Source organism: Eubalaena glacialis, chromosome 18 (genome assembly GCF_028564815.1).
Source record: "Eubalaena glacialis isolate mEubGla1 chromosome 18, mEubGla1.1.hap2.+ XY, whole genome shotgun sequence".
Classification (NCBI taxonomy): Eukaryota; Metazoa; Chordata; class Mammalia; order Artiodactyla; family Balaenidae; genus Eubalaena; species Eubalaena glacialis.
In genome coordinates this window covers 19,558,593-19,579,443 of record NC_083733.1, presented here as the reverse complement: position 1 = coordinate 19,579,443, position 20,851 = coordinate 19,558,593, and the positions used below count along the sequence as shown (strand labels likewise).

The 20,851-nt window shown below is 57.5% G+C and overlaps 2 protein-coding genes across 5 annotated transcripts; one reads left to right on the top strand and one right to left on the bottom strand.

Annotated features, from left to right (window-relative positions):
- Nucleotides 1-1,889: 1,889 nt before the first annotated feature.
- On the top strand, nucleotides 1,890-4,550 carry TMEM208 (transmembrane protein 208). The gene is made up of 6 exons (XM_061174323.1): nucleotides 1,890-1,997; nucleotides 2,629-2,724; nucleotides 3,489-3,548; nucleotides 3,630-3,766; nucleotides 4,084-4,168; nucleotides 4,268-4,550. The coding sequence occupies exons 1-6, from the start codon at nucleotides 1,992-1,994 to the stop codon at nucleotides 4,403-4,405; spliced, it is 522 nt and encodes a 173-aa protein (XP_061030306.1). The 5' UTR covers nucleotides 1,890-1,991; the 3' UTR covers nucleotides 4,406-4,550.
- Nucleotides 4,551-4,676: 126 nt separating this feature from the next.
- Nucleotides 4,677-20,521, bottom strand: FHOD1 (formin homology 2 domain containing 1). Of its 4 annotated transcripts, none has more exons than XM_061174320.1 (22): nucleotides 20,235-20,521; nucleotides 12,656-12,762; nucleotides 12,215-12,279; nucleotides 11,811-11,878; nucleotides 11,628-11,733; nucleotides 11,456-11,550; nucleotides 11,076-11,187; nucleotides 10,896-10,990; nucleotides 10,643-10,786; nucleotides 10,378-10,511; nucleotides 10,078-10,296; nucleotides 8,493-8,608; nucleotides 7,813-8,405; nucleotides 7,323-7,478; nucleotides 6,934-7,116; nucleotides 6,729-6,848; nucleotides 6,454-6,615; nucleotides 5,866-6,056; nucleotides 5,579-5,771; nucleotides 5,332-5,497; nucleotides 5,053-5,253; nucleotides 4,677-4,979 (listed from the first exon to the last, which is right to left on the bottom strand). In XM_061174320.1, the coding sequence occupies exons 1-22, from the start codon at nucleotides 20,433-20,435 to the stop codon at nucleotides 4,897-4,899; spliced, it is 3,510 nt and encodes a 1,169-aa protein (XP_061030303.1). In that variant the 5' UTR covers nucleotides 20,436-20,521; the 3' UTR covers nucleotides 4,677-4,896. The 4 variants fall into 4 exon arrangements, 3 of the variants coding, with proteins under 3 accessions (XP_061030303.1, XP_061030304.1, XP_061030305.1); XM_061174321.1 differs by having other exon boundaries at nucleotides 10,078-10,248; XM_061174322.1 differs by lacking the exon at nucleotides 20,235-20,521 and adding an exon at nucleotides 17,238-17,320.
- Between the last annotated feature and the right edge of the window lie 330 nt (nucleotides 20,522-20,851).

The window sequence follows — 20,851 nt, the reverse complement described above, 5'->3', positions numbered from 1 at the left end:
AAAACTTACCACCTTAGTAGCCCAGATCTTCATCACCCCAGACCTTCATTCCTTCCACAATCTCCCACCTGATCTCCCTGCATCCAGGCTCATCCTTGCTAATCATTCCTCACAATGCAACAAGGTTAATTTTCCTAAAAGACAGCTTTCAGTCTCAGTGCACTCCTGATGAAAACCTTCAGGGTTTCCCAGTCCCCTCAAGAAAAAATCTCTTCTCCTGGCTCAGCACTGCCATGCCTGACTGGACCCCTGATTCCAGAGCTTCCACAATCCAGTCTCCTCACTGTCCTACAAACACAGCATGTCTATTTCCTTATTTCCTTTTGCCTATGTGGACCTTTCCCCCAGCCCACTCTGATCTCTTCTTCCCTTCTCTGATCCCTAGTACACAGAAGGTACTCAGTCAATACTTACTGGATTGCATTAAGTAAGGATGGACAGTCTTTTACCTCTATTTTCACCAAAGGTTTGCTCAAGGAAGGGGTGGGAAGATAAAGCAGATCATTGCTGAGAGGAGAATGACTGGGGAGAACAGCCTCTGGGCCAGGGAGGCTAGGCATGGGGAAGAGAACACTGATGGGGACTGGGACTGATCAAGCCCCTATCCCCAAGGGGAGGCAGGAAAACCTGACTGAGCCGAGGTAAGATAGTGGCCATCCTGTCTTCTGAGGCTCAGCAGTCAATCCAAGGAGCAAAGAGAGGGCAACAAACCTGTCCTCCCTGAGGGGAGGAAGCATGATTCTTTGAGCTGAGAAGCGGGGAGGCCTTTCTAGAGAGACCAGAAGAAGCAGTGATAAGGGTGGAGCGGCCACCCAACGAACCCCATCCCAAGGAGCTACTAGAGATATGATTGGTCATCTCTGAGATCTATGGGGATGGAACAGATATCCTCCGGGGCCAAAGGGGGAAAGGACGCCATCGCAGGGGGCTCACTGGGGTTGGAGCAGTCCTATTTTTGCTAAGGGAAAGGAGCACCATTCCAAGGGCTGATGGGGAAAGGGTGGCCTGTCTCCCTTGGGCTGAGGGAGGGGGTTGCCAGCTCTCAGGGGAAAAGGGATGAAGAGGCCATCCCAAGAGGCCACTGGGGACAAAACTTATCATCTCTCTCTGGATAACAGCGGCAGAGTGGTCTTGCTCCAGGCTAAGAAGAGGGAGCAAACATCCCATGGGGTGAAGGAAGCAGGGACAGCCATCACTAGGGGCCGAGGGAGTGGGGAGCAGGCCTGTCCCCGGTGAGGGAACTCAGAGACCATGCCCGAAGTTGATGGGAGGGGGCAGTCTGTTTTCCAGGGGAAAGGGGCAGCCGTCTCTCGGGGAGGGGAAGGGGCAGCCGTCTCTCGGGGAGGAGGGAATAGAGCGACCATTCCAAGGGGCCAATGGGGATAAGATCGGTTACCCTTCGGGGATGATGGGATGGAGCGGACATCTTCCAGAGCTAAGGGGGAGGGGCGGCCATCTCAAGAGATGCAGGGTAGGCAGAGGCCCTCTCCTCGCTGAGGTGACAGAGCGGCCATCTCTTGGGGCCGATGGGGAAGGAGAGGATGGTCGCCCAAGGTAAGGGGACGGGGTGGCCCAAAGGCGGGGCCGTTACCCATAGCCAGCAGGTCCTTGGATCTCCCGGGCTGGTTGTTTCCGCCAGACGGGCGGGGCCAAGGCGAGCTGTCTGACAGCCGCTCCCCACAGCCTGGGACCCCGAGGGCGGGGCCTGTCCCGAGCGAGGCCTGAGGGCGGCGGCCTCCTCTCACCTCCAGAGGCAGACATTCAGCCATCGCATCCCTGCCGCCTCCGCCCCCGCGCAAGGCTTTCTGGGAAGTGAAGTCCCACCGACTCTGGCGGGCGGAGCTTGGGAAGGAAGTGGATCTCCCACTTCCGTCCCAGTTGCTGACGATTTGGGTCTGCACCGGAAGTGCCTGTGCAGCAGATGTGGTACCTACTGAGTGTTGTTTCGGTCGCTCTTCCATCTTTCCCCGGCTGGGTATTTGCGTCGCACCATGGCGGTAAGGAGGGCGAGTAGGGCGGCGTCCGCAAGGCAAAGCACTCTCGGGACCGGGAGACTGAAAACAGAGGAAGGACATCGAGGGCAGTGGGTCGGCCAGAGGGAGGTGCCATCCGGTGGCTGGACCGTACTAGAGTAAGGTGGGGAGTGGAGAGGCGCAGGAACGTACCAGAGCTGGTGCCGGAGAGGGGTGGGCGTCAGTACCAGACAGTGTCAGGACTAGCTGGAGATCTGAGGGGCTTGAGGCGGGGTAGGCGTTAGCCCAGATCTGGTTTACTCTAGCAGAGGCCGGAGAGAGGCGCCATTCAAGCCCACTCAGGGATCCCCCGTGAAGGGTTTGTCAGCCCCAAACTGGACCTTATCAGAGGATTCAGGAGATACCAGCCTAGTGTTGGATTGTTCCCAGCCCGAGCAGGAGGCGGTCATTGCTGGGTGTGCTGCAAAGATGCTGTCAGCCCTAAGCAGGATGGTTTGGAGGAGGGGTGGACATCCCAAGGATTGTGTTAGGTTTGAGCACCACGGAGACTCGGCTGAGGTGCAGATGGAACTCTGTAGCTAATCGGAATGGTGGGGAGGATAAGGAAGACCCTGGCTGATGAGGGTTCTGACAGCATCTCGTCATCTCTCTGCAGCCCAAGGGCAAAGTGGGCACGAGAGGGAAGAAGCAGATATTTGAGGAGAACAAAGAGACCTTGAAGTTCTACCTGCGAATCATACTGGGGGCCAATGTAAGTGCCTCCCTCCTTGCTTCTGTGCCCACCCAAGGTTCCATAGTCCTCAGCTCTGTTTGGTGGGGTGGAGTGGTGGCAGTGTATGACAGCTAAAGCTCCAGAAGAAAACTCCAACTAAAAATAAATGAGAAAGGATCCTGGCACAGAGAAAGTGCTGAATAGTCAAAACAGAAAACCAAAAACAAAATGAGGGTGTGAGTCTCAGATTGACTGGAGAGCCCTTCCCATCCTAAATACACAGGGGCTTCTTTCCTGGGCTGAAGTGTCGGAGGGGAGTCTGGGTATTCAGGAAGCAGACCTCTTCCCCCAACCGTATAAGAAGCGACTTGTCTTCTTTCATCACCTGGCCTAATATCTTGGTCAGAGTTGAGGGAGGTCCATGGTTTAGTAAGCTTTTTAGATTTTTTTTCCATTAAAAATTTAAAAATTTTTATTATTTATTTATTTTTTAATTTATGGCTGCATTGGGTCCTTGTTGCTGTGCGTGGGCTTTCTCTAGTTGCGGCGAGCGGGGGCTACTCTTCGTTGCGGTGTGCGGACTTCTCATTGCGGTGGCTCCTCTTGTGGAGCACGGGCTCTAGGCTCATGGGCTTCAGTAGTTGTGGTGCATGGGCCTAGTTGCTCCGCAGCATGTGGGATCCTCCCGGACCAGGGATCGAACCAGTGTCACCTGCATTGGCAGGCGGATTCCTAACCACTGCGCCACCAGGGAAGTCCCTAGTAAGCTTTCGATCCCAGCCTGATCCTGTGTCTGCTTACAGGCCATTTACTGTCTTGTCACCCTGGTCTTCTTCTACTCATCTGCTTCATTTTGGGCCTGGGTAAGTGTCCCGCATCCTGGGAAGTGGGTAAGCACATAGGGTCAGTGGCTGGCCTTTGATAACCCCATTCTTGTTCGGCAGATGGCCCTGGGCTTTAGTCTGGCAGTATATGGGGCCAGCTACCACTCTATGAGCTCGATGGCAAGGGCAGCCTTCTCTGAGGATGGGGCCCTGATGGATGGTGGAATGGATCTCAACATGGAGCAGGGCATGGCAGAGTGAGTGTCCCCCGCTGTCAGCCCAGGTGAGCGGTGCCAGGGCTGGGGTGCTGGGGCCCAAGACCCACAGCTACCTGCAACTTGAAGAGGGTGGAAGGGAGTTGAACTAGGGCCCATCTATTGTTTTTGTTCTTATTTTTTATTTAAAAAAAATTTTTTTTTTTTGGCCGTTCTGTGCGGCTTGTGGGATCTTAGTTCCCCGACCAGGGATCGATCCCGGGCCCTCAGCAGTGAAAGCACGGAGGCCTAACCACTGGACCGCCAGGGAATTCCCCGTCTACTATTTTTGGCCCTTGCAGCCTCCCTTCTATCCACAGGCACCTTAAAGATGTGATCCTGCTGACAGCTATTGTGCAGGTGCTCAGCTGCTTCTCCCTCTACATCTGGTCCTTCTGGCTTCTGGTACGTGGGTCGTGGGGCTCCCAGCGAGGAGCTGGGGCATCTACCCCTTCTCTTCTTTCATTTCCTGCACCTGGCTTCAAGCTCCCTTTTCTCTCCTAGGCGCCGGGCAGAGCCCTTTACCTCCTGTGGGTCAATGTACTGGGCCCTTGGTTCACAGCAGACAGTGGCGCCCCAGCGCCAGAGCACAACGAGAAACGGCAGCGCCGACAGGAGCGGCGGCAGATGAAGCGGTTATAGCCACTGACATTGTGGCTACAGGTTTCTGGGCCCTGGGTGGCTCTATCAGGCTGCATGGCCCCCATGCCAGGAGCAATGAGGGCCTAGTCCAAGGGCCAAAGGCAGTCTAAGGTATAGGACTAGTGAATAAATGGCTTACAATGTGGCTAATAGCTGTGTGGGTGATAAAGAGAGAGAAGGCAGGAACAGCCAGTCCTTTGGTATTTTCCTTCTGCTACAGGCTCAGTGTGGTGGGTACTTTGAAAGAAGAAAAAGGCTCTTGGATTGGCTAGGAAAACTTTATTATGTTCCACGTGTCCAGGGAGCTCATACATGCACACGCACACTCACACAGGCACACACAGCTAATACTGCTCACGGCACTGGCCACGGGCACAGAGTGGCCCTCGAGTTGAGAAGAGGCCCAGAATTGTGCTCTGGTCCCTCCTCACCATAGTCTCTTGCACTGCAGACTGGGGCCCAGATAGATAGGTATCGTGGAGGCAGCACCTTCACACTTCCAGGCCAGGACCCTTGCTCAGTCCTAGTGCCTGTACCAGGTCCTCTCCGAGCCCGCTCTTCAACGTCCGTCTCACTGCAAGGACAGAGCAGGGTTGGAGGGGGTTGATGGGGTTAAGGTGGGCAGTGGGTGTGTGGGGAATACTCACAAGACTTGCGGTTGCCACGGGAACGCTTGCGTTCCCGAGCAGCTAAGGCACGAGGACTGCTCTTGGTCACTGACTGCACCAGCAGGTCCATGATCTCATCTGAAGTGTCACTGGGTAAACTGGAGCCTGGAGGTTCTTCTGGGGGTACAGTGCAGGGCCCCACTGCTGTGGGCATGACTGGGGAGCTGCTCTGGACCATGCCTGAGGGAGCCAGATAGATAGGGAGGTGAGGCCAAAGCGGCCCCAGAGCCCACTGCGCCCAGCGGCCGTAGGTCCCACCTCTGCTGCGGCGGCCATGTGTGGTGTCCTCGGGCTTGCTGGCCAGCAGACTCTTCATGCTGGCGTGACTGTCGGCATCACCCTCTCCTGGCCCACTGCTCACAGCCACTGGGATAGATGGGTTGCTGGGGGTTTCCCCAGCCGCCACACCTGAGAACTTCTCTGTCTGGAGAGAGGAAAGGGGTGGGTTGGGAGTAGAGGAAGAAAACCATGGGGGTGGCAGTCAAGACCCGGAAGGGACAACCACCTCGGTGATCATGCGTCCCCGGGTCTTGTTGCGCTCACGGTACGTGGCCCGCTTCTGCTGCTGCTGCAGCACCCGGTCCCGGCAAGTCCGATACTCCAGTGCGAACTCCCGCAGTGTGTGGCAGAACTGCATGACGCGCGCCTCACGGGCTGCCTGCGCTGTGTACCCCAGGTACAGCAGGAAGGCGTGGAACCTAGCCAGGTTGGGGTGGGGAGGAGTGGTGAGTCCTGCTTGGGGTTTGAGGGATGGTGGTGGCGGTCCTGCCTCTCTCTGGCCCACGCCCCCACCTGTTGCAGACGCGGCGGTGCACGACCCTCAGCATGGCAACGCGGCAGGTACAATGGGACAGGAAGTGGGTGAGGCGGGCACGCAGGGCTGGAGCCAGCTCGTGCTTGGACAAGCTCCGCAGGCTCTCTTCGGCTGCCCGGCTTCGGCGCTCCAGCTGCCCCAGGTTCTCAGTCAGCTGCTCAAAGTCCACCTGGAAAAGCAGGGAGTACACATGCTGTCCCCCCACAGAAAGACACCGCCTGAGCTGCCTCTGTGCTGGGCTGACTAGCCTGGGCCCTGAGGACACAGCCGAGATCCGGCCCCTGCCCTCCAAAAGCTCACAGTCTGATGCAAGAGACAGACAAGTCCATTTGATGCAGTGGAGAACGGAGAAGGTTTCTTGGGATAAGTGGCAGCTAAACAGACCTAAAGACAGAGTAGGTGCAGCCATGCCAATAGAAGAAAGAGTTTCTGGCAGAGGACACAGCCCACGTGCATGCCTGTAGCCTAAGCAAGCCCTGGCCCAGCGGCCCACTTAGGGAGAGGGAGAGAAGCAGTGCTCCCTCATGCCACGGCCAGTCTTAGTCAAGCCTCTGGCAGGTGCTGACCTTGGCACAGCGGATCAGGGCAGGAATTTCTGAGTAGAGGTCAGAGGAATCAGGCCGGGTCTGGAGCACCAGGGAGCAGAGATGATGCAGCAGTGACTGTCGGCGCACCGTGTCTTTCACCTCTGACACCTTCTCCAGGTAGCTCAGCTCAAAGCCGCTGCTCTGAAAGGACCCCGTCTGAGCCTGAGCCTGAGCCTGAGCCTGAGCCTGAGCCTGAGCCTGAGCCTGGCTGGCTCCAGAGCCCCGGCCCCCGCCCTCATGTGCTCTCAGCTCACCTGGGAGCCGTTGAGGAAGTTGCCCACAGCCAGCAGGGTGGCCAGGATGCAGTGGAAGGTGGCATTTTGCACCAGCTGTTGCATGCCCACTTTCAGGTCAAACAGTGGCTCTGCAATTTCCTGGTGTGGGAGACCAGGGACTCAGACTACGTGGTCATCATGCTCACCTGTCCCCACTGCCTGTCCCATCCCATGACCCAGGTACCCGCTCCATGCTGTCATAATCCAGCTTGAAGGCCCAGAGTTGTAGGCGGGCAGCCAGGCCCCTGATGGAAGCGAGAGTCATCAGGAAGTTCTCGGCTGGGCCCAGGGGTATGTCAGGATTGGCCAGCTGGGCCTCCTCGATCTTCTGCCGCTCCTCCTCTGTGGGCATCATGGTCAGTAGCTTCTGAGAATGCACCCACCGGCCCACATAGGCCACTCAGTGCTGGCCTGAGGCCTCACGTATTGGTCTTGACTCCTCCCTAGGTCATCTGGGGCAGCCCCAGAGTCTGGGGAAATGCCAAGCCCATGCCCACCACTGGAGGGACAGGAAATGCCCACTGACCAAAGGAGAGGGCCGGACTTGCTGCACCCTTAGCTGGGTATCCCTACCTCAATGCCATCCTTGCTGACAGCAAACTCATCAAAGTTGAGCAGGGCAGCCTTAATGACGTGCACAGGTGGCAGCGTGGTTAGGCCGATGTTGATGGCGTTGCTGCGCTTGGGGTCCAGCACGGTGGTCACTGTGCGGCGGCCCTCACCAGCTTTCTTTGAAATTGGGCGAAGGGCAGTGTAAGATTGGGAAAGGGTCTAACTGGGGCAACAATCTAAGAGGGCACACCAAGGCCCCACTCTGAATGGCTAAATGGTGGGATTACCCCACAGCCAGGGATCTGGGATGTGTAAGGCCTTGGGATGGGCTTAGACACTAGTTAGGGTTGGGCTGAATTCTTATTGAAGGACCTCAGACAAGTCGCTATTCCTTTCTTTGCCTTGGTTTCCCCATGTGGGAAATGAGTGGCAGCCCCAGCAGTTCAGACGCTTGAGCTCTGATTGCCTCCCCTCTCCCCTGGGGTTACCTTGCAGACGAGGGCACGTTTACCTTGGAAGGCAGCACATCCTTGGCACGGGACTCGAACAGGTGTTCTAGCCGGGCTGTATCCACCGAGACAGGCTCTAGTGAGGCCCACAGGGTGGGGCAGGGCCCAAAGTGGCTGCCAGAGCCTCCATGGACCCCAGCCAGCTTTAGCTCCCGCCAGAAGAGTTTTACTGTCTTCCTCTTGGTGGGGAGGGCTAGGCCATCAGGTGCTGAGGGGGGAAGAGCGGCAGCTGGGGGTGGTGGTGGGAAGGGGCTTTTGATGGGTGGGGGGGGTGGGGGCGGAGGAGGTGGGGGGCCTCCTGGGAGCGGGGGCGGCGGGGGCGGGACCCCTTTCCCCGCCTCCACAGACTCCGTGTTCAGCACGTCCTGGTCTTCATCCTCCCCCAGATCTGAGAAGTCCAGGTCCCCAATGCAGAGGCTGGGTATGCTGGTAGGGAGCTCCCGGACGGGCTCAGCCTTGGGGCTTGGTGGGGCCAATGGCTCCTTGGGCTCTGGCTCGAGGCTGTGCTGAGTACGGAGCAGGATTTGAGGGGCAGCGCTCTGGGGTGTTCCAGGTGCAGGGGCTGGTTCTGGGGAGCCCCGTAATTCTTGGGTGTCTAGAAAAAGGGAAACAGCCGTCAGTGTCACGTCCTCTGTGGAGCAACAGGGCAACATGGGTGGATTCTGCCCACCCACCTGCTCACCTGGGTGTCCATCGACATCATCGGGCATGGCTCCAGCCAACGTCTCTGCCTGGCCCTGGGCCAGCACAGCCTGCTTTTCTGTTTCTGCTGCTGCTACATTCTCCAGGAACCGGGCTCTGGGGGGAGGGACTTGTCAGTGAGGGTGTCTGACACACCCCAGCCCAGGGTGGTGCACATGCCTTGCTGGGCCCCTGGGCACTGCCCCTAATTGCAGGCACACACACAGACACACAGGGAACAGTCCATGCGCTGAGCAGACCCAGGACCTGCCCCCCCCCCCCCACAAAGGCCAGCCCCTGTTCAGTCTTCCACATCTGGGGAGGGTCACTACCAACCCAGTATTCCCAGGTCAACATACGGGGGAAAGTTCTACTTAACATCTAACTTGCAACCTTGCTGCTGTTCATGTTCACTGTTCTGATTCTAGACAAGGATCCTTAGAGCAGGGGGAGGGGATAGCTGTCCCAGTGGGCACACCAGGCTGTCCCTCCCTTGGCATGTCTAGCAGCTTCTGAGAGCTATGGCCTATGCCCAGAAAAGGGCCTGGTAAACGAAAGGCACTCAGTTTATGTTGAAGTAATAAAGGTGATCCCATCTCTTTTTTGGCCCCTCCAGCCTCTGTTGGCACTCAGTCTCTGTCCTTCCCTTAGACGGAGGTTGCTCCTCCACCTCCGCACCACACAGCACCCTAGATCCCCTCCCAGCCTTAATCCTGGGCTGAGGACACAGGAGAATCGGCTCCAGGTTGGGAGTCCACATCCTCATCACTGATCAAAGCTGTTAAGGTGTCACTGTTAAAGCACTGGGACCTCTATGACCCCGGTGAACTGTTTCCCAGTGCTTAGTCCTTGGGTAACCGAGGACACATAAGTCTGGGAGAGTCCCCCAGCTCTGGCTGCATCAGGCACATGGAACCCCTGCTGGGGGAAGCAATGCTGAAGCCCTGAGCACATGGCAGGCCTGGCAGGCTGGCCTCTGTACTTACTCCAGCCTGGCCTGCCCAGTAGGGAACTGGGGGACAGATGGGCTCTCACGGGCCCTGGGTAGGGGGGAATGAGAGGAAGAAATGGTAATTGTGGTATGTGCTCCACCCCAAAGCCCAGTTGCTCACACCCACACAGAGCTGGGCAGTGATATCAGGGGTTCCTTCCCAGCCACAGTGGGAAGAGGAGGGAGTGGGGGAGGCATGATGTGAGGAAACTGGAAGTGGAGGGGAGAGACCGACATGACGCAGGACAGGGTGCAGTAAAAGACAAAGACAGAGCAAAACAGGAGAGTCAGAGACAGTGACAGAGAAACAAAGACAGAAGGGGGTAGAGAGACAGATGACATTGACAAAACACGCAGAATGCCAGAAAGAAGAAGAGAAGCCGCAGGAGGAGGAGGTCCAGGCAGAGCCGAACCCCACCCCCCAGCAGTCACTTACCAAACAGGAGCAGTTTGGTGAAGTCTGGAAAGAAAGAAAGAAAGCACGCATTTGGGCAGAGAAGTTTGGGCAGAGGAGGCGGAGGGCCCGTGGAGGGGCGCAGAGTGGAGGGACAGTTGGAGAAAAGACTCCCGGGACAGCTTCTATCTCCCTACTTACTTGTAGATGCTCCTCTCGCAGGAGCTGTCGGGTGAGGGCGTCACGGAGATGGTAGGAAAGAGGCTCAAGGTGGTATGGAGGCCAGAGACAGGGCCCACGGCGCTGGAGGCGGGGCCTGTAGGTGGGGCGGGGCCTATGGCGCTGTAGGTGGGGCCGGTCGGCAAGGCAGGGCTGGCGGAGGAGGAGGTGGAGACTACTGGTGAGGCGGGGCCTGTGGAGCTGGAGGTGTGGCCTGTCAGGAGGCAGGGCTCCTCCTGGCGGATCTACCCCTCCGCCTCCGCCAAGGCAGTTCGTTCTTACCCAGGCTCCGGGGAGCGCACTTCTAGAGATCGGCGGATCCTCTTGCCCTCCTCTGAGGAAGGCTTTCGGCGGGTGATGCGCCGCCCACCTGCGATGGCTTCTTCGATGTCCCCATCCTCCAACCGCAGGGCGCTCTAGGAGAGTTGAGCCCAGATGGGAGCGACTGAGGCCCAAGTAGGTGGGGTGGGGCACTGGAGAACGGCCTCCCTCCCTCCCCTCCTCTCTCCTGCCTTCGGGCCCTGACAGCCCAGCCCGCCAAGCCCACCTCATAGAGCATAAGCTGGGCGCGCAGGTCGACGTCAGTGCCCGCGGTGCCCAAGTGGCGCTGGACCAGTGCCTCCATGCCCTGCTGCTCCAGTGCATCCGTCACGTCATAGAAGGAGTCCTGATCCGGGAGCGCTGCCAGAGTCTGGAGGGTGGGGATAGGACGGCAAGGCTAAAGCTGATGGAGACCAGAAGTCAAGAGCCTGAGGGGCCCAGAATGGCACATGGTTCCCCCTTTGCTCCCCCTATCCCACCTTGTTGATGAGGGTGACAGTGTACACCAGCAACTCGGGGTCAGCGCCATTCTTCTCCTCCAGGATGGACACCAAATTGGCCCATGGAAGAGCACCTGTCACCCAGATAGGGAGCAGTCATATGGGAACAAGTAGGAGAGAGGGCTCTGAGCAATGGAGGAGGGAGGGACAGTTTCTGACCCGTGGTGCTGGCCACAGAGTTGACTGCACGGATGAACAGTGGTGCGTTGCTCTCAGAGTATTCCACAAACACCAGCAGCAGCTTCAGGGCTGTCTTCACCACCAAGCGGGACTGGGGGGAAGGGGTCACCATATATGAGTGGGGCTTGGGCCAGACCTGTGCTGGCTCCTGGTGGGGAGGGGGAAGGGCTCCTGGGGCTGGACCCAGAGAGGAGAGTCTAGGCAGAAAGAGCCATCTCTAGGCCCAGGTACTGAAGTGCCTTTGAGGCTTAGAGGGGCCACAGACCCCCTCCATTCCAGACCACTTTGCAGAAGAGGAAACTGAGGCCCAGAGAGAGGCAGTGGGAAAAGGGTGCATGGCTGGGTGGAGGGCCACTTACCAGGCTGGCACACAGTGTGTACAGCCACTGCACGGTCTCACTATGGGCCACCACCCCCAGCATCCCATCCACAAAAAGCATCAGCTGGCCTAGTGCTGGGGACACAGGGACAAGAAGAGGTCAGTAAGGGGTCACTGAAGGCAGGGGTCATGGGGGAGGGGGTGAGGCTGACCTCGGAGGATATAGCTCTGGTAGTTGTGGTCGGCAGCAGCGCCCACATGGATTAGGCAACTCAGCCCCTCCGAGTGCACGAATTCAGGCACCAGGTCCTTGTCCTCCTGCGGGCACCATGGGGGAGTTTAGTGGGGGGAGGCTCAGCCTGGATGCCCACCCCCAGCCCACCTCCGGGCCTCACCTGGAAGATCTGCTTTAGTGAGAAGAGAGAGCGGCGGAGCTCAGGGCCACTGGAGCCATACAACTTTTCTGCAAGAGGTAGGTGGGCATGGAAACCTCAAGGGGACACACCACAAGCCCCCCACCCCCTTCTACTGGGACGCAACCACAACCCCCCATCAAAGAATCTTCTAGTACTCTTGAACCCCCCACCTCCTCCTCCACTCCCTGACTCTGGGCAAGCCCGACCACAGTCTAGCAGCTGCCCTGGAAGAAGAGGTCAGGATAGGAATGGGAGGAGTCGCACATCCCGTCTCCCATCTGCTCTGTCTGCTGTCCAGCACAGGCCTGAAACAAACTGAGACAACCGGGGCGGGGGTGGGGGAGGAGGGGAGGCGCTGGACGCTGATATCCTCACACACTCACCTAAGATGGCATTGACTCTCAGAGAGAGCTGGGTCCGCAGGATCAGAGTAGGCTTCCGCCCTTTGCTGGAATCAAGTAGCCCAGTCAGCAGCTCCCAGCCCATTCCTCAGGGTCCCTCCACCCACACCAAGGCAGCCAAAACCTGGCCACAGCTCCTTTCTCCCCAGCTGCTTCTCCAAGCCAAAGGGTTGTCCAGATAGGAGGGTTTGAAGAACACAGGCATCTCAGGTATGTAGGAGAGCCCCCACCCCCAACCCAGGCAGCAGGTAACACTGGCCAGGCCTTGGGATTCCCCTGGCACAGTTCCCTGGGGTGGTAGGAGGAGACCCACAGCCCTGGCTAGAGATCAAGTGTCTTGGCTGCTGACACCTGAGCCAGCCCCTCCAGCATGGGGGCAAGGGTGGGAGCCAGCCTAGCGTTCCTGGCCCCATCAGCTCTGACCTGATCTCTTCAAAGAAGCCCTCCAGCATCTCCCGCTGCTCTTCTAGGGACAGCTCAGGGTCCAGGTAGTATCCAGACGGAGACACTTGCAGGGCACAGTCCTCTAGCTGGGGGCAAAGGGAACAGCTGTCAGGGCTGGGGAAGAGGTGGCAGGAGTACATATGGAGACCCCATGACCTCCTACCTCCCACTCAGGGTGCTGGCAGAGGCACACCACAAGGGCCTGCAATGCAGCCATGCATTCCTTCAGCAGTCATTTCTCATGGGCCTACTATGTGCAAAGCCCATGTGGCTCAAAGAGCTTTCTCCTGGCTCATACCTACCCATTCTTTAGGTTTCAGATTAGATAAGGCTTTTTTTTTTTTTGCCACGCCACGCGGCTTGTGGGATCTTAGTTCCCTGACCAGGGATAGAACCCGCACCCTTGGCAGTGAAAGCGTGGAGTCCTAACCACTGGACCGCCAGGGAATTCCCAGATAATGCTTTTTTGGAAAGCCTTCTTGGACTCCTCTAGCCAATGCTATGCAAATCCCTCCAGCCCTTGTGTGTACCCTCCTCTGAGGCCTTACACACAGCATTATCACGTCCTAGACACTAGTCTCCTTCCCCACTAACCGTGTGTTCTCTGGGTTCAGGCACCATGTCTGTCTTGTCCATGCAATATCTGCAGAGCCTATCACAGCACTTAGCACACAGCAAGTGCTCCCTAAATGGTTGTTGAGCTACTGAACATGAATGAGGAAGGGGAATGGAGAGAAAATAGGAGGAAGTTCCTGCTTTCAAGGAAGTTCGCAGCTGTGAACATTCAACACCCAGGGAAAAGTGTTAAGAATGCTGGGAGGTGCAAACCCAGCTGAGAGGGGGACGTGTGTCTCCCCGAGTTAAGATAGTGAGGAGAAGGGCTCCCAGTCCCTCCAAGCCTGAGGGTCTTTGCCCTGCCCCAAGTGGGCTACAGTCACCATGGTCCTAGCTGGACCTCAGAGACCTCCAAGAGGCCTATTAAACACCAGGTTTTAGGGTCTGACTCAGTCAGCCTACAGTGGGTCCCTGGAACCTGCACTGTAACAAGTCAGGTGCTCCACCCATGAGTCTGCTGCCCATGTCTCCCACCCCCCTGAGCTGGCTCCCCACCACCACCACCACCACCACCACCACCAGGATGACTCTTGGCCCCTTGAGAAGTGCCTGTAGAGAAGCCTAGTGAGGTGACTCTGGAGAGTCTGAGGGCAGCACCGTGCCACTCCCTGATGCCTCCACCATGTAGCACAGTGCCAGTGTGCACCGCTCAGCAAAGTTCCCTTGACTTGAGTGGTGGTGCTTCTTGAGAGGCCCAGGGAAAGCCCACCTCTGGAGAGGCAGAGTGTCTTCTGGTCTCCATCTTACTGGGAAAGTCAACCCCAACATTTGTCCTGATGTTCTGTCAGCCTTGCCCTGCTCTGGACCCAGCCCAAGGACTTCCAGCTGCCCTTGGTCCCCTGGCATTAAGGGAGTCCAGCTCCTGCCCCTACCCCTCCTCTGCTTAGTACCCCTGCTCATGCCTGAGAGCCTGAGTTCAGCCTGTAAGGCCCTTTGGTGACACCCACACCTCCCACTCCTTCCCACCCCCCAGGCTCCTGCGTGGGACGTGGAACATAGGACAAACACTCCAGCCTGTTTTCTGTCCCACTTCCTGCTTGGCTGCCTGCCCTCCCTTGGGCAGGCCTGGCCTCTCTCCCCTCCCTGGGAGCAGAGTCATCCTCTCCAGGGCCTACTGGGAATGGGCCCTGAGATAGGGCAGCAAGGCCCCAGGGCTGGGGTCCTTTGTCCAGGGCCAGCTCAGCTGAGGGCAGCCCCACATTCCTCCTGATTCCTCTTCCCACATGGTGACTCAGCAGCCAACCCACCCCACCCCCAGCCAGGCACAGCTACATCTCCTTCTGCCTTGGACTGGAGGACTCTGGGACCCTAGAGAAACATATTTCCCCCGAAGTTACAAACACCCTCAGAGACCCCCCAAATCACACACACATAGAATAGCTCATTCATTCAAATAGTCACGAACCAGGCTGGTTTTAGGTGCTGAGGACATAGCAGGGAACAAGATACTGCCTCTGCCTTCCCTGTCTTCCAACCCCGCTGGGGAGGCAGGCAGGTCTGACTCAGAAAAAGGCCACAAATAAATGTAGAAGCACAACTGCCACGGGTGCTAAGAAAGGGGAGGGGTGGGGTGCTGTAAAGGTAAACACTGGAGGAGTGAGCAGATTCCACCTGGGAGTGGCTTACACATCCAAGAGTACAGTCAGGCAGGGTATATATGTGCTACTGGCCACGCACACGTGAGAAGCACACCCACAGAAAGCTCAGGTCCAGCAAGCTCTCTTCCCCTCCTGCACGCACACTTGCAGGCTCTAATTCCAAGTGAGCTGAGCATGGCCCTCGCCTTCCAGAATACCTGCCTCCATTTGGGGCAGGGTCCTGAAGACTGAATGCTCTACCACCCCCAGCCTCCTCAGATGAGCCCCTTTCCCTCTGTGGTGGTAGCAGTGGCTCCCTAGCCACTTCACCTGTCTTATCCTGCCAGGGCCCCATTTCTGGGGAGGAGGTCCAGAGGTAACAGCCAGCCCAAAGCCTCCAGGACAATGCCCCCCACCCTTAACTGTCTGTCCCGGGTGGAGATGGAGCGGGCAGCAGGGTCAGGCAAGCTCCAAGGAGCGGAGACTTCCTGCCAGCTGGGCGTTGCTTGTCCCTCACACCCCTGGCCCCTTCCTGGAGTCACCCTTCTTTTTTGTTTTAATTTTTAAATTTTATTTATTTTTTATACAGCAGGTTCATATTAGTTACCTATTTTATACATATTAGTGTATATATGTCAATCCCAATCTCCCAATTCATCCCATCACCACCACCCCCTGCCACTTTCCCCCCTTGGTGTCCATACGTTTGTTCTCTACATCTGTGTCTCTATTTCTGCCCTGCAAACCGGTTCATCTGTACCATTTTTCTAGGTTCCACATGTATGCGTTAATATACGATATTTGTTTTTCTCTTTCTGACTTACTTGACTCTGTATGACAGTCTCTAGATCCATCCTGGGTCACCCTTCTGAGCGCCAAACCTCTGGGCTTTGTTTCTCACACCCGGGGGCTGGGCCAGGCTGGCGTAAGCCCAAACACTAGTCCCTGAGGACAGTGCTTGGGGTCAGCACAGGGTCAGTGTAGGCCCACATGTTGGACTCCCTCCTGGCTCTTGTCTTCCACACTTCTCTGATGTTTGTCTTGGGGTGGAGTCTCTCCCTCATTCTTCCCAGGCTCAGCCCCTCGCTTCAGCCTCCAGCCCACTTTTCTCTATTTATTTATTTATATTTATTGAGGTATAGTTGATTTACAATATTGTATAAGTTTCAGTCGTACAACATAGTGATCCACAATTTTTAAAGATTATACTTGGGAATTCCCTGGCGGTCCAGTGGTTAGGACTCCGCGCTTTCACCGCCTGGGCCCGAGTTCTATCCCTGGTCGTCAGGGAACTAGGATCCCACAAGCTGCGCAGCATGGCCAAAAGAAAAAAAAAAAGTTATACTCCATTTAAAAGTGTTATAAAATATTGGCTATATTCCTTGTGCTGGACAATATATCCTTGTAGCTTATTTATTTTATATATAGTAGCTTGTACCTCTTAATCTCCTACCCCTATCTTGCCCCAGCCCACTTTTCTCTTGATTCCTTGGGCTAGGCTTTTCTGGCAGCCCAAACCAACTTGTTACATATGGTTTTACAAGCTTAGGACACCATGGTGCCTACTACCCAATATATACTGCCTACTACCCAAAATATACTGTTATTTTTCATAACAGTATAATTGAGTGAGAATGCCAGGGGCAAGGAAGTTGGAGAAAAGTGCAGAATTACATGCTGAAGGACTCTTATTTTAGGAAATAATTTGTTAACTACCTTTTTCTTCTCCTTTCCTAAAAATGTAAGACCCTGTGTTCTGATGACCCTCCTTCCCTTTTATCTTGGGTCTCCAACTGGACCTTGGCTTCCTGAATGAGATGACATGAATGGGTCTTGAGGAGGGAAGCCCACATTTGTTATGCCTCCTCTGTGTCACACACTGGGCTGCCTGGTTCCTTTGATTCTCCTGATAATCCTTTTACAGGTGAGGAAACCAAGGCTCAGAAATTCTGTGAATTTGCCCCAGGCTGAATGGAACCAGGGCTAACTGACCTAGATCCTGGGCCAATGGACTTTGGAAGTGCTCCAGGGAACCCTGCAGGGGAGGTGGAGTGAGGGCTGGAGACCGCCCCTCAGCTTTCTGAACTGCAAATACCCCAAACTGGTCCTCTTAGTTCCAGCAAGGGAACACAAATGAGCACACACACATCATACACATTGCGGTAACAGTGCGTACTTCTGCCAGGACTAAGTTCGGGTCCCTTACTAGGCTGCAACCCAGAATGAACAGACTGGACATGCTGGCCCCAGGGAAAGATGGGAGGAGACCATGACTCATGCCCACATCACAATCTTCTATAGGCTCCCAAAGAGACCTCCACAACACAAAAGGAAAGGGCTCAGTTCATCACCAGAGCACCCCATCTTACCCTTAAGAATCTTCTGGGACCCCTCCAGTTGGTCCCTGTCCCAGAAGGTCAGGTTCACACTTTAGCCCCTTTGTCACAACTGCTCCTGAGGGATAAACTGAGGCTGGAGTAGGGATGGGCAAGGTCAGGAAACAAGTACCACCCCTGTTCCACTCTAATGTTTAGCAGCAGTTGGGGAAACAAAGTTGCTGGTAATGAACAGATTTCTAGGGCTATCTCTGCTGCTGGGAATAGGGGGCTCATCTGGCCTTTGCATCAGGGTCAGAGCAGTACCCAGGTCCCTCTGCCCAGAGCCAAGGGAGAAAGGAGTCTGTGCTATCCCAGACGTGGCAGGGCCTTTGGATATCAGGGAGGGGCTCGTGAGGCAGGCCCAGAAGGGCAAAGGGTAGCACGGAGAGTGGGACAGGGTAGCAGGGAGGGTGGGACTGGGCAGCTCTGGGTAAAAAAATGAGGCAGGGCCAGAGGGCCAGGTTCTCCCCTGGGGCAGGGGCAGGTCCCTGGGCTCTGGCACAGAGGGGAGACAGATAGTCCTGAGTTTCCCTGGGGACACCACACATGACCCAAGGCACTGCCAGGACACCCCCTATCCCACCCCCAGGGCCAGGAGATGAGTCAGAGGCTGTGGCCAGGAGCTTCCTCCTAGACTGGGAGGAAATGAGCAAGGCCTTTTCAGACCTGAGAGCTCTAAAACATTTAAAAAGGAAGCCCCCAGGGGACTCTACAGGCAAGCCACAGCCCAATGGGGTGTGTGTAGGTGGAGCCACAGAGGGAAAGTGGGCTGGGCCTCTGTACATTCCCAGGGAAGGGGCAGGGTATGGGGGGATGATGGGCGTCAGTGGCCAGAGTGGGAGGCAGAGGTCATTTGGCTGTGAACTGTTCTCCTGCTGGATAACTGTGCAGAGGATGAAACAGTGAGCACAGAACCCCTCCCTCTTATTTTGCTCTACAGCCTGGGATGGGGATGCCTGGGTTTCTGGGCCACCTCTCCCCTCTAGAGGGCTGTGGAGCAGGCCTGAGTCATGTCTGTGCCCCTGGGCCACCCACTTATAGGACTAGGGGAGGGACCAGCTGTTGACATTTCCTACAAGGAGGAGCCCTGCTCCCCCTCCCTCAGCTCTCTGATGTCCCTGCCCCTGCCCTATTCTCAGCCCTTCTTCCTCTGGCCTTCTATTCTGGGGCTGTGGTCACAGTTTATATTTGGGATGAGCACATCACAGTGCATCTGACCATTCCTGGCAGAGCTGCCAGCCCCAGGGAGTCCTGGCTCCAAGCACAGTGGCAACCCAGTGTGCAGGCCCCCATAGTCTGCCTGTGGGGGATATGGCAGTCCCCAGGCACACCAGGTGGGAGTTCTGAAAGTGGCGAGACCAGGAAGGACCGAGTTGGGGGGTACTTAACGCATTATCGTAGCTCTCAGCTAGGGAGCAGAGAACAGAGGGCAGAGCACCTGGTTGAAGGGGTGGTGGTGATGGGTCCCTAAATGAGGGGGAGAGGCAAGGGGTAATTTTGATCCTTTTTCCTGTAGCTGACCTCCCAAACTTGCCCCTAATTGGGAAGAGGGGTGTTAGGGCTAAGTTCTGTCCTCGAGTCGGGGGTGGGAGGAATACTATGTTCTCTGTAGTGCTCCAGGCTTATTTCAGTACTAGGAGTTCCAGGAGCCTGGAGGCAGGAACCTGGCCTCAGTTCAGCACCACTCTCTCCCCAGAGCCCATTGTGAATGGGCGGTGGCCTCTGGCTAGAGGTGCTTCTTTTAGGTCCACTTCAGTTTGTCCCTTTGAACAGGGCAGGACAAGGAGGGGTCGCATCAAAACTCTGGAGAGGGCAATGTGCTGCTATCTTCAATCCTTGTCCTTGAAGCCTGGGCTCTGCTCAGACACGCGCCACTCCCCAGGCCAATAGTCTCAGCACTTCTCCCGCCCGCGCTCGGAGGCGGGGCAGGCCCGCAGCGCTAGGAATGTAAGCTGGGGGCCTGGCGCCTGGGGCACATTCCAGGGGAGACCCCAGGCCCGGGGGGCAAGTTTGCGCAACTCGGCGCCCAGCTAAGCCTGGGATCAGGGGAGGGCACCTCCACCAACTCTCTCTTCTCTTCCTCACCACTTGGCGGGGCACCCCGGGAGGTGATTGTGTGCCTCCCAGAGTTCTGGCCCGGAAACCGGGTGCCTGCGAGTGCGCCGGAAAAGGCTGCCTGCGGGGGGCTGAGCGCAGGGAGCAGGAGGGGAGGTAGGGCGGGCCATCTGGAAAAGGGCCTCTCCCGGCACTGTGCACGAGTCGGTTCTGGGGTGCAGGCAAACGAGGGCAGGCCGGCGGTTTAAAATTAGCCCGGCCCGCTCCCTCCCTTCCAGCTTCACGGCCGGCGGCGGCAGCTGTACGAGACGGTGGGGGCGGTGACTCAAAGGGCTCTTCCACCAGTGCAGCCTCCCGCGCTCGGGGTGTCACGGGCCAGGCCGCTTCCCGGGAACTCCCCTCAGCCCGTGAAGACTCTTCTCCACCGGCACTCCCCAGCCGGGCCTCACCAGGCAGGGACAACACTCCGTCCGGCTGGACCCAATCCAGCCTCCAGACACCTCCAGTGGCCCGCCCCGGGTCCGCCCTCCTCGTGGTCCCGCCCCCACCTGACCTGAAGCAGGTGAAAGCTGGTCTATCCCCAGCTCCGTCTCCTAAGTCCGCTACCGCCCAAACACCCACGCCACCCTATCCAGAGCAGTTAACCAGGCAGACTGGCAGCGAGCGGACCCCGAGCGCCTCCCCAGGTGGGCCTCATTTCGAGGGCCAGCCTGGGTGCCGCAGAGTACAAGCTCCCCCATCCTCCCTTCTTCAGCTTCCCTCAACTTGAGAGGCGTTCCCCACAAGCCGGGCAACGTGTACCTTGGGTCCCCAGCCCAAAACTTTCCCGAGGAGCGCACCCGCTCCAGCCTCTCCTCGAGGGGCTCCCAAAGGCTTTCATGGCGCTGACCCTGAACCCTCGGTCGCCCCCAACCTTTCTCCGGCTCCCCTCACCTTGAGCGGCGCCCCCAGCAGGTGGTGCAGCGCGGGTATCTGCGCGCCCAGGGGCAGCGCCCCGTCCAGGCTGCAGGTGGGGGCCCGGCGCGGCTCCGGGAAGTTGGCACATGCGAAAGGGTCGGTGTCCTCTAGGTACTGCACCCGCACGGTCACCACTGATACCGGCTCCCCGTCCCCGCGGTCTTCCTCGCCGGCCATGGCTCCGCCAGTGGCTCGCTCAGTGCGCCTCCGGGCGGGTCCCGGCCGCGCCGCGGCGTCTACTCAACTAGCTCGCAGTCTGGGCGGGACCGGGCCGGACGCCGAGGAAGAGGGGCGGAGCCAGGCGGAGGCGGGGCGGAGGAAGGGGGTGGAGCTAATAGTAGTCTCCGGAGGCTAGGAGTGGGCAACCGCTGCCGGTGGCGGAGACTGCAGCCAGCCACTCAGAGGGCGTGATCATGGTCCTGTTAGTTCACTGGCTAGTCCGGGGGAAAACCCGAGCTCGCGCGCCCCTCACCCACTTCGAGAGCGCGCGGAGCACGGGGAGGCTTTCTCTGGGCTTGGGGGCGGTGAGGATGCGCTCTCTTTAGGGCAAGGTGGGGTGGAAGTTTCTTCGGATCGTGGCCCGCCAGGTCCCC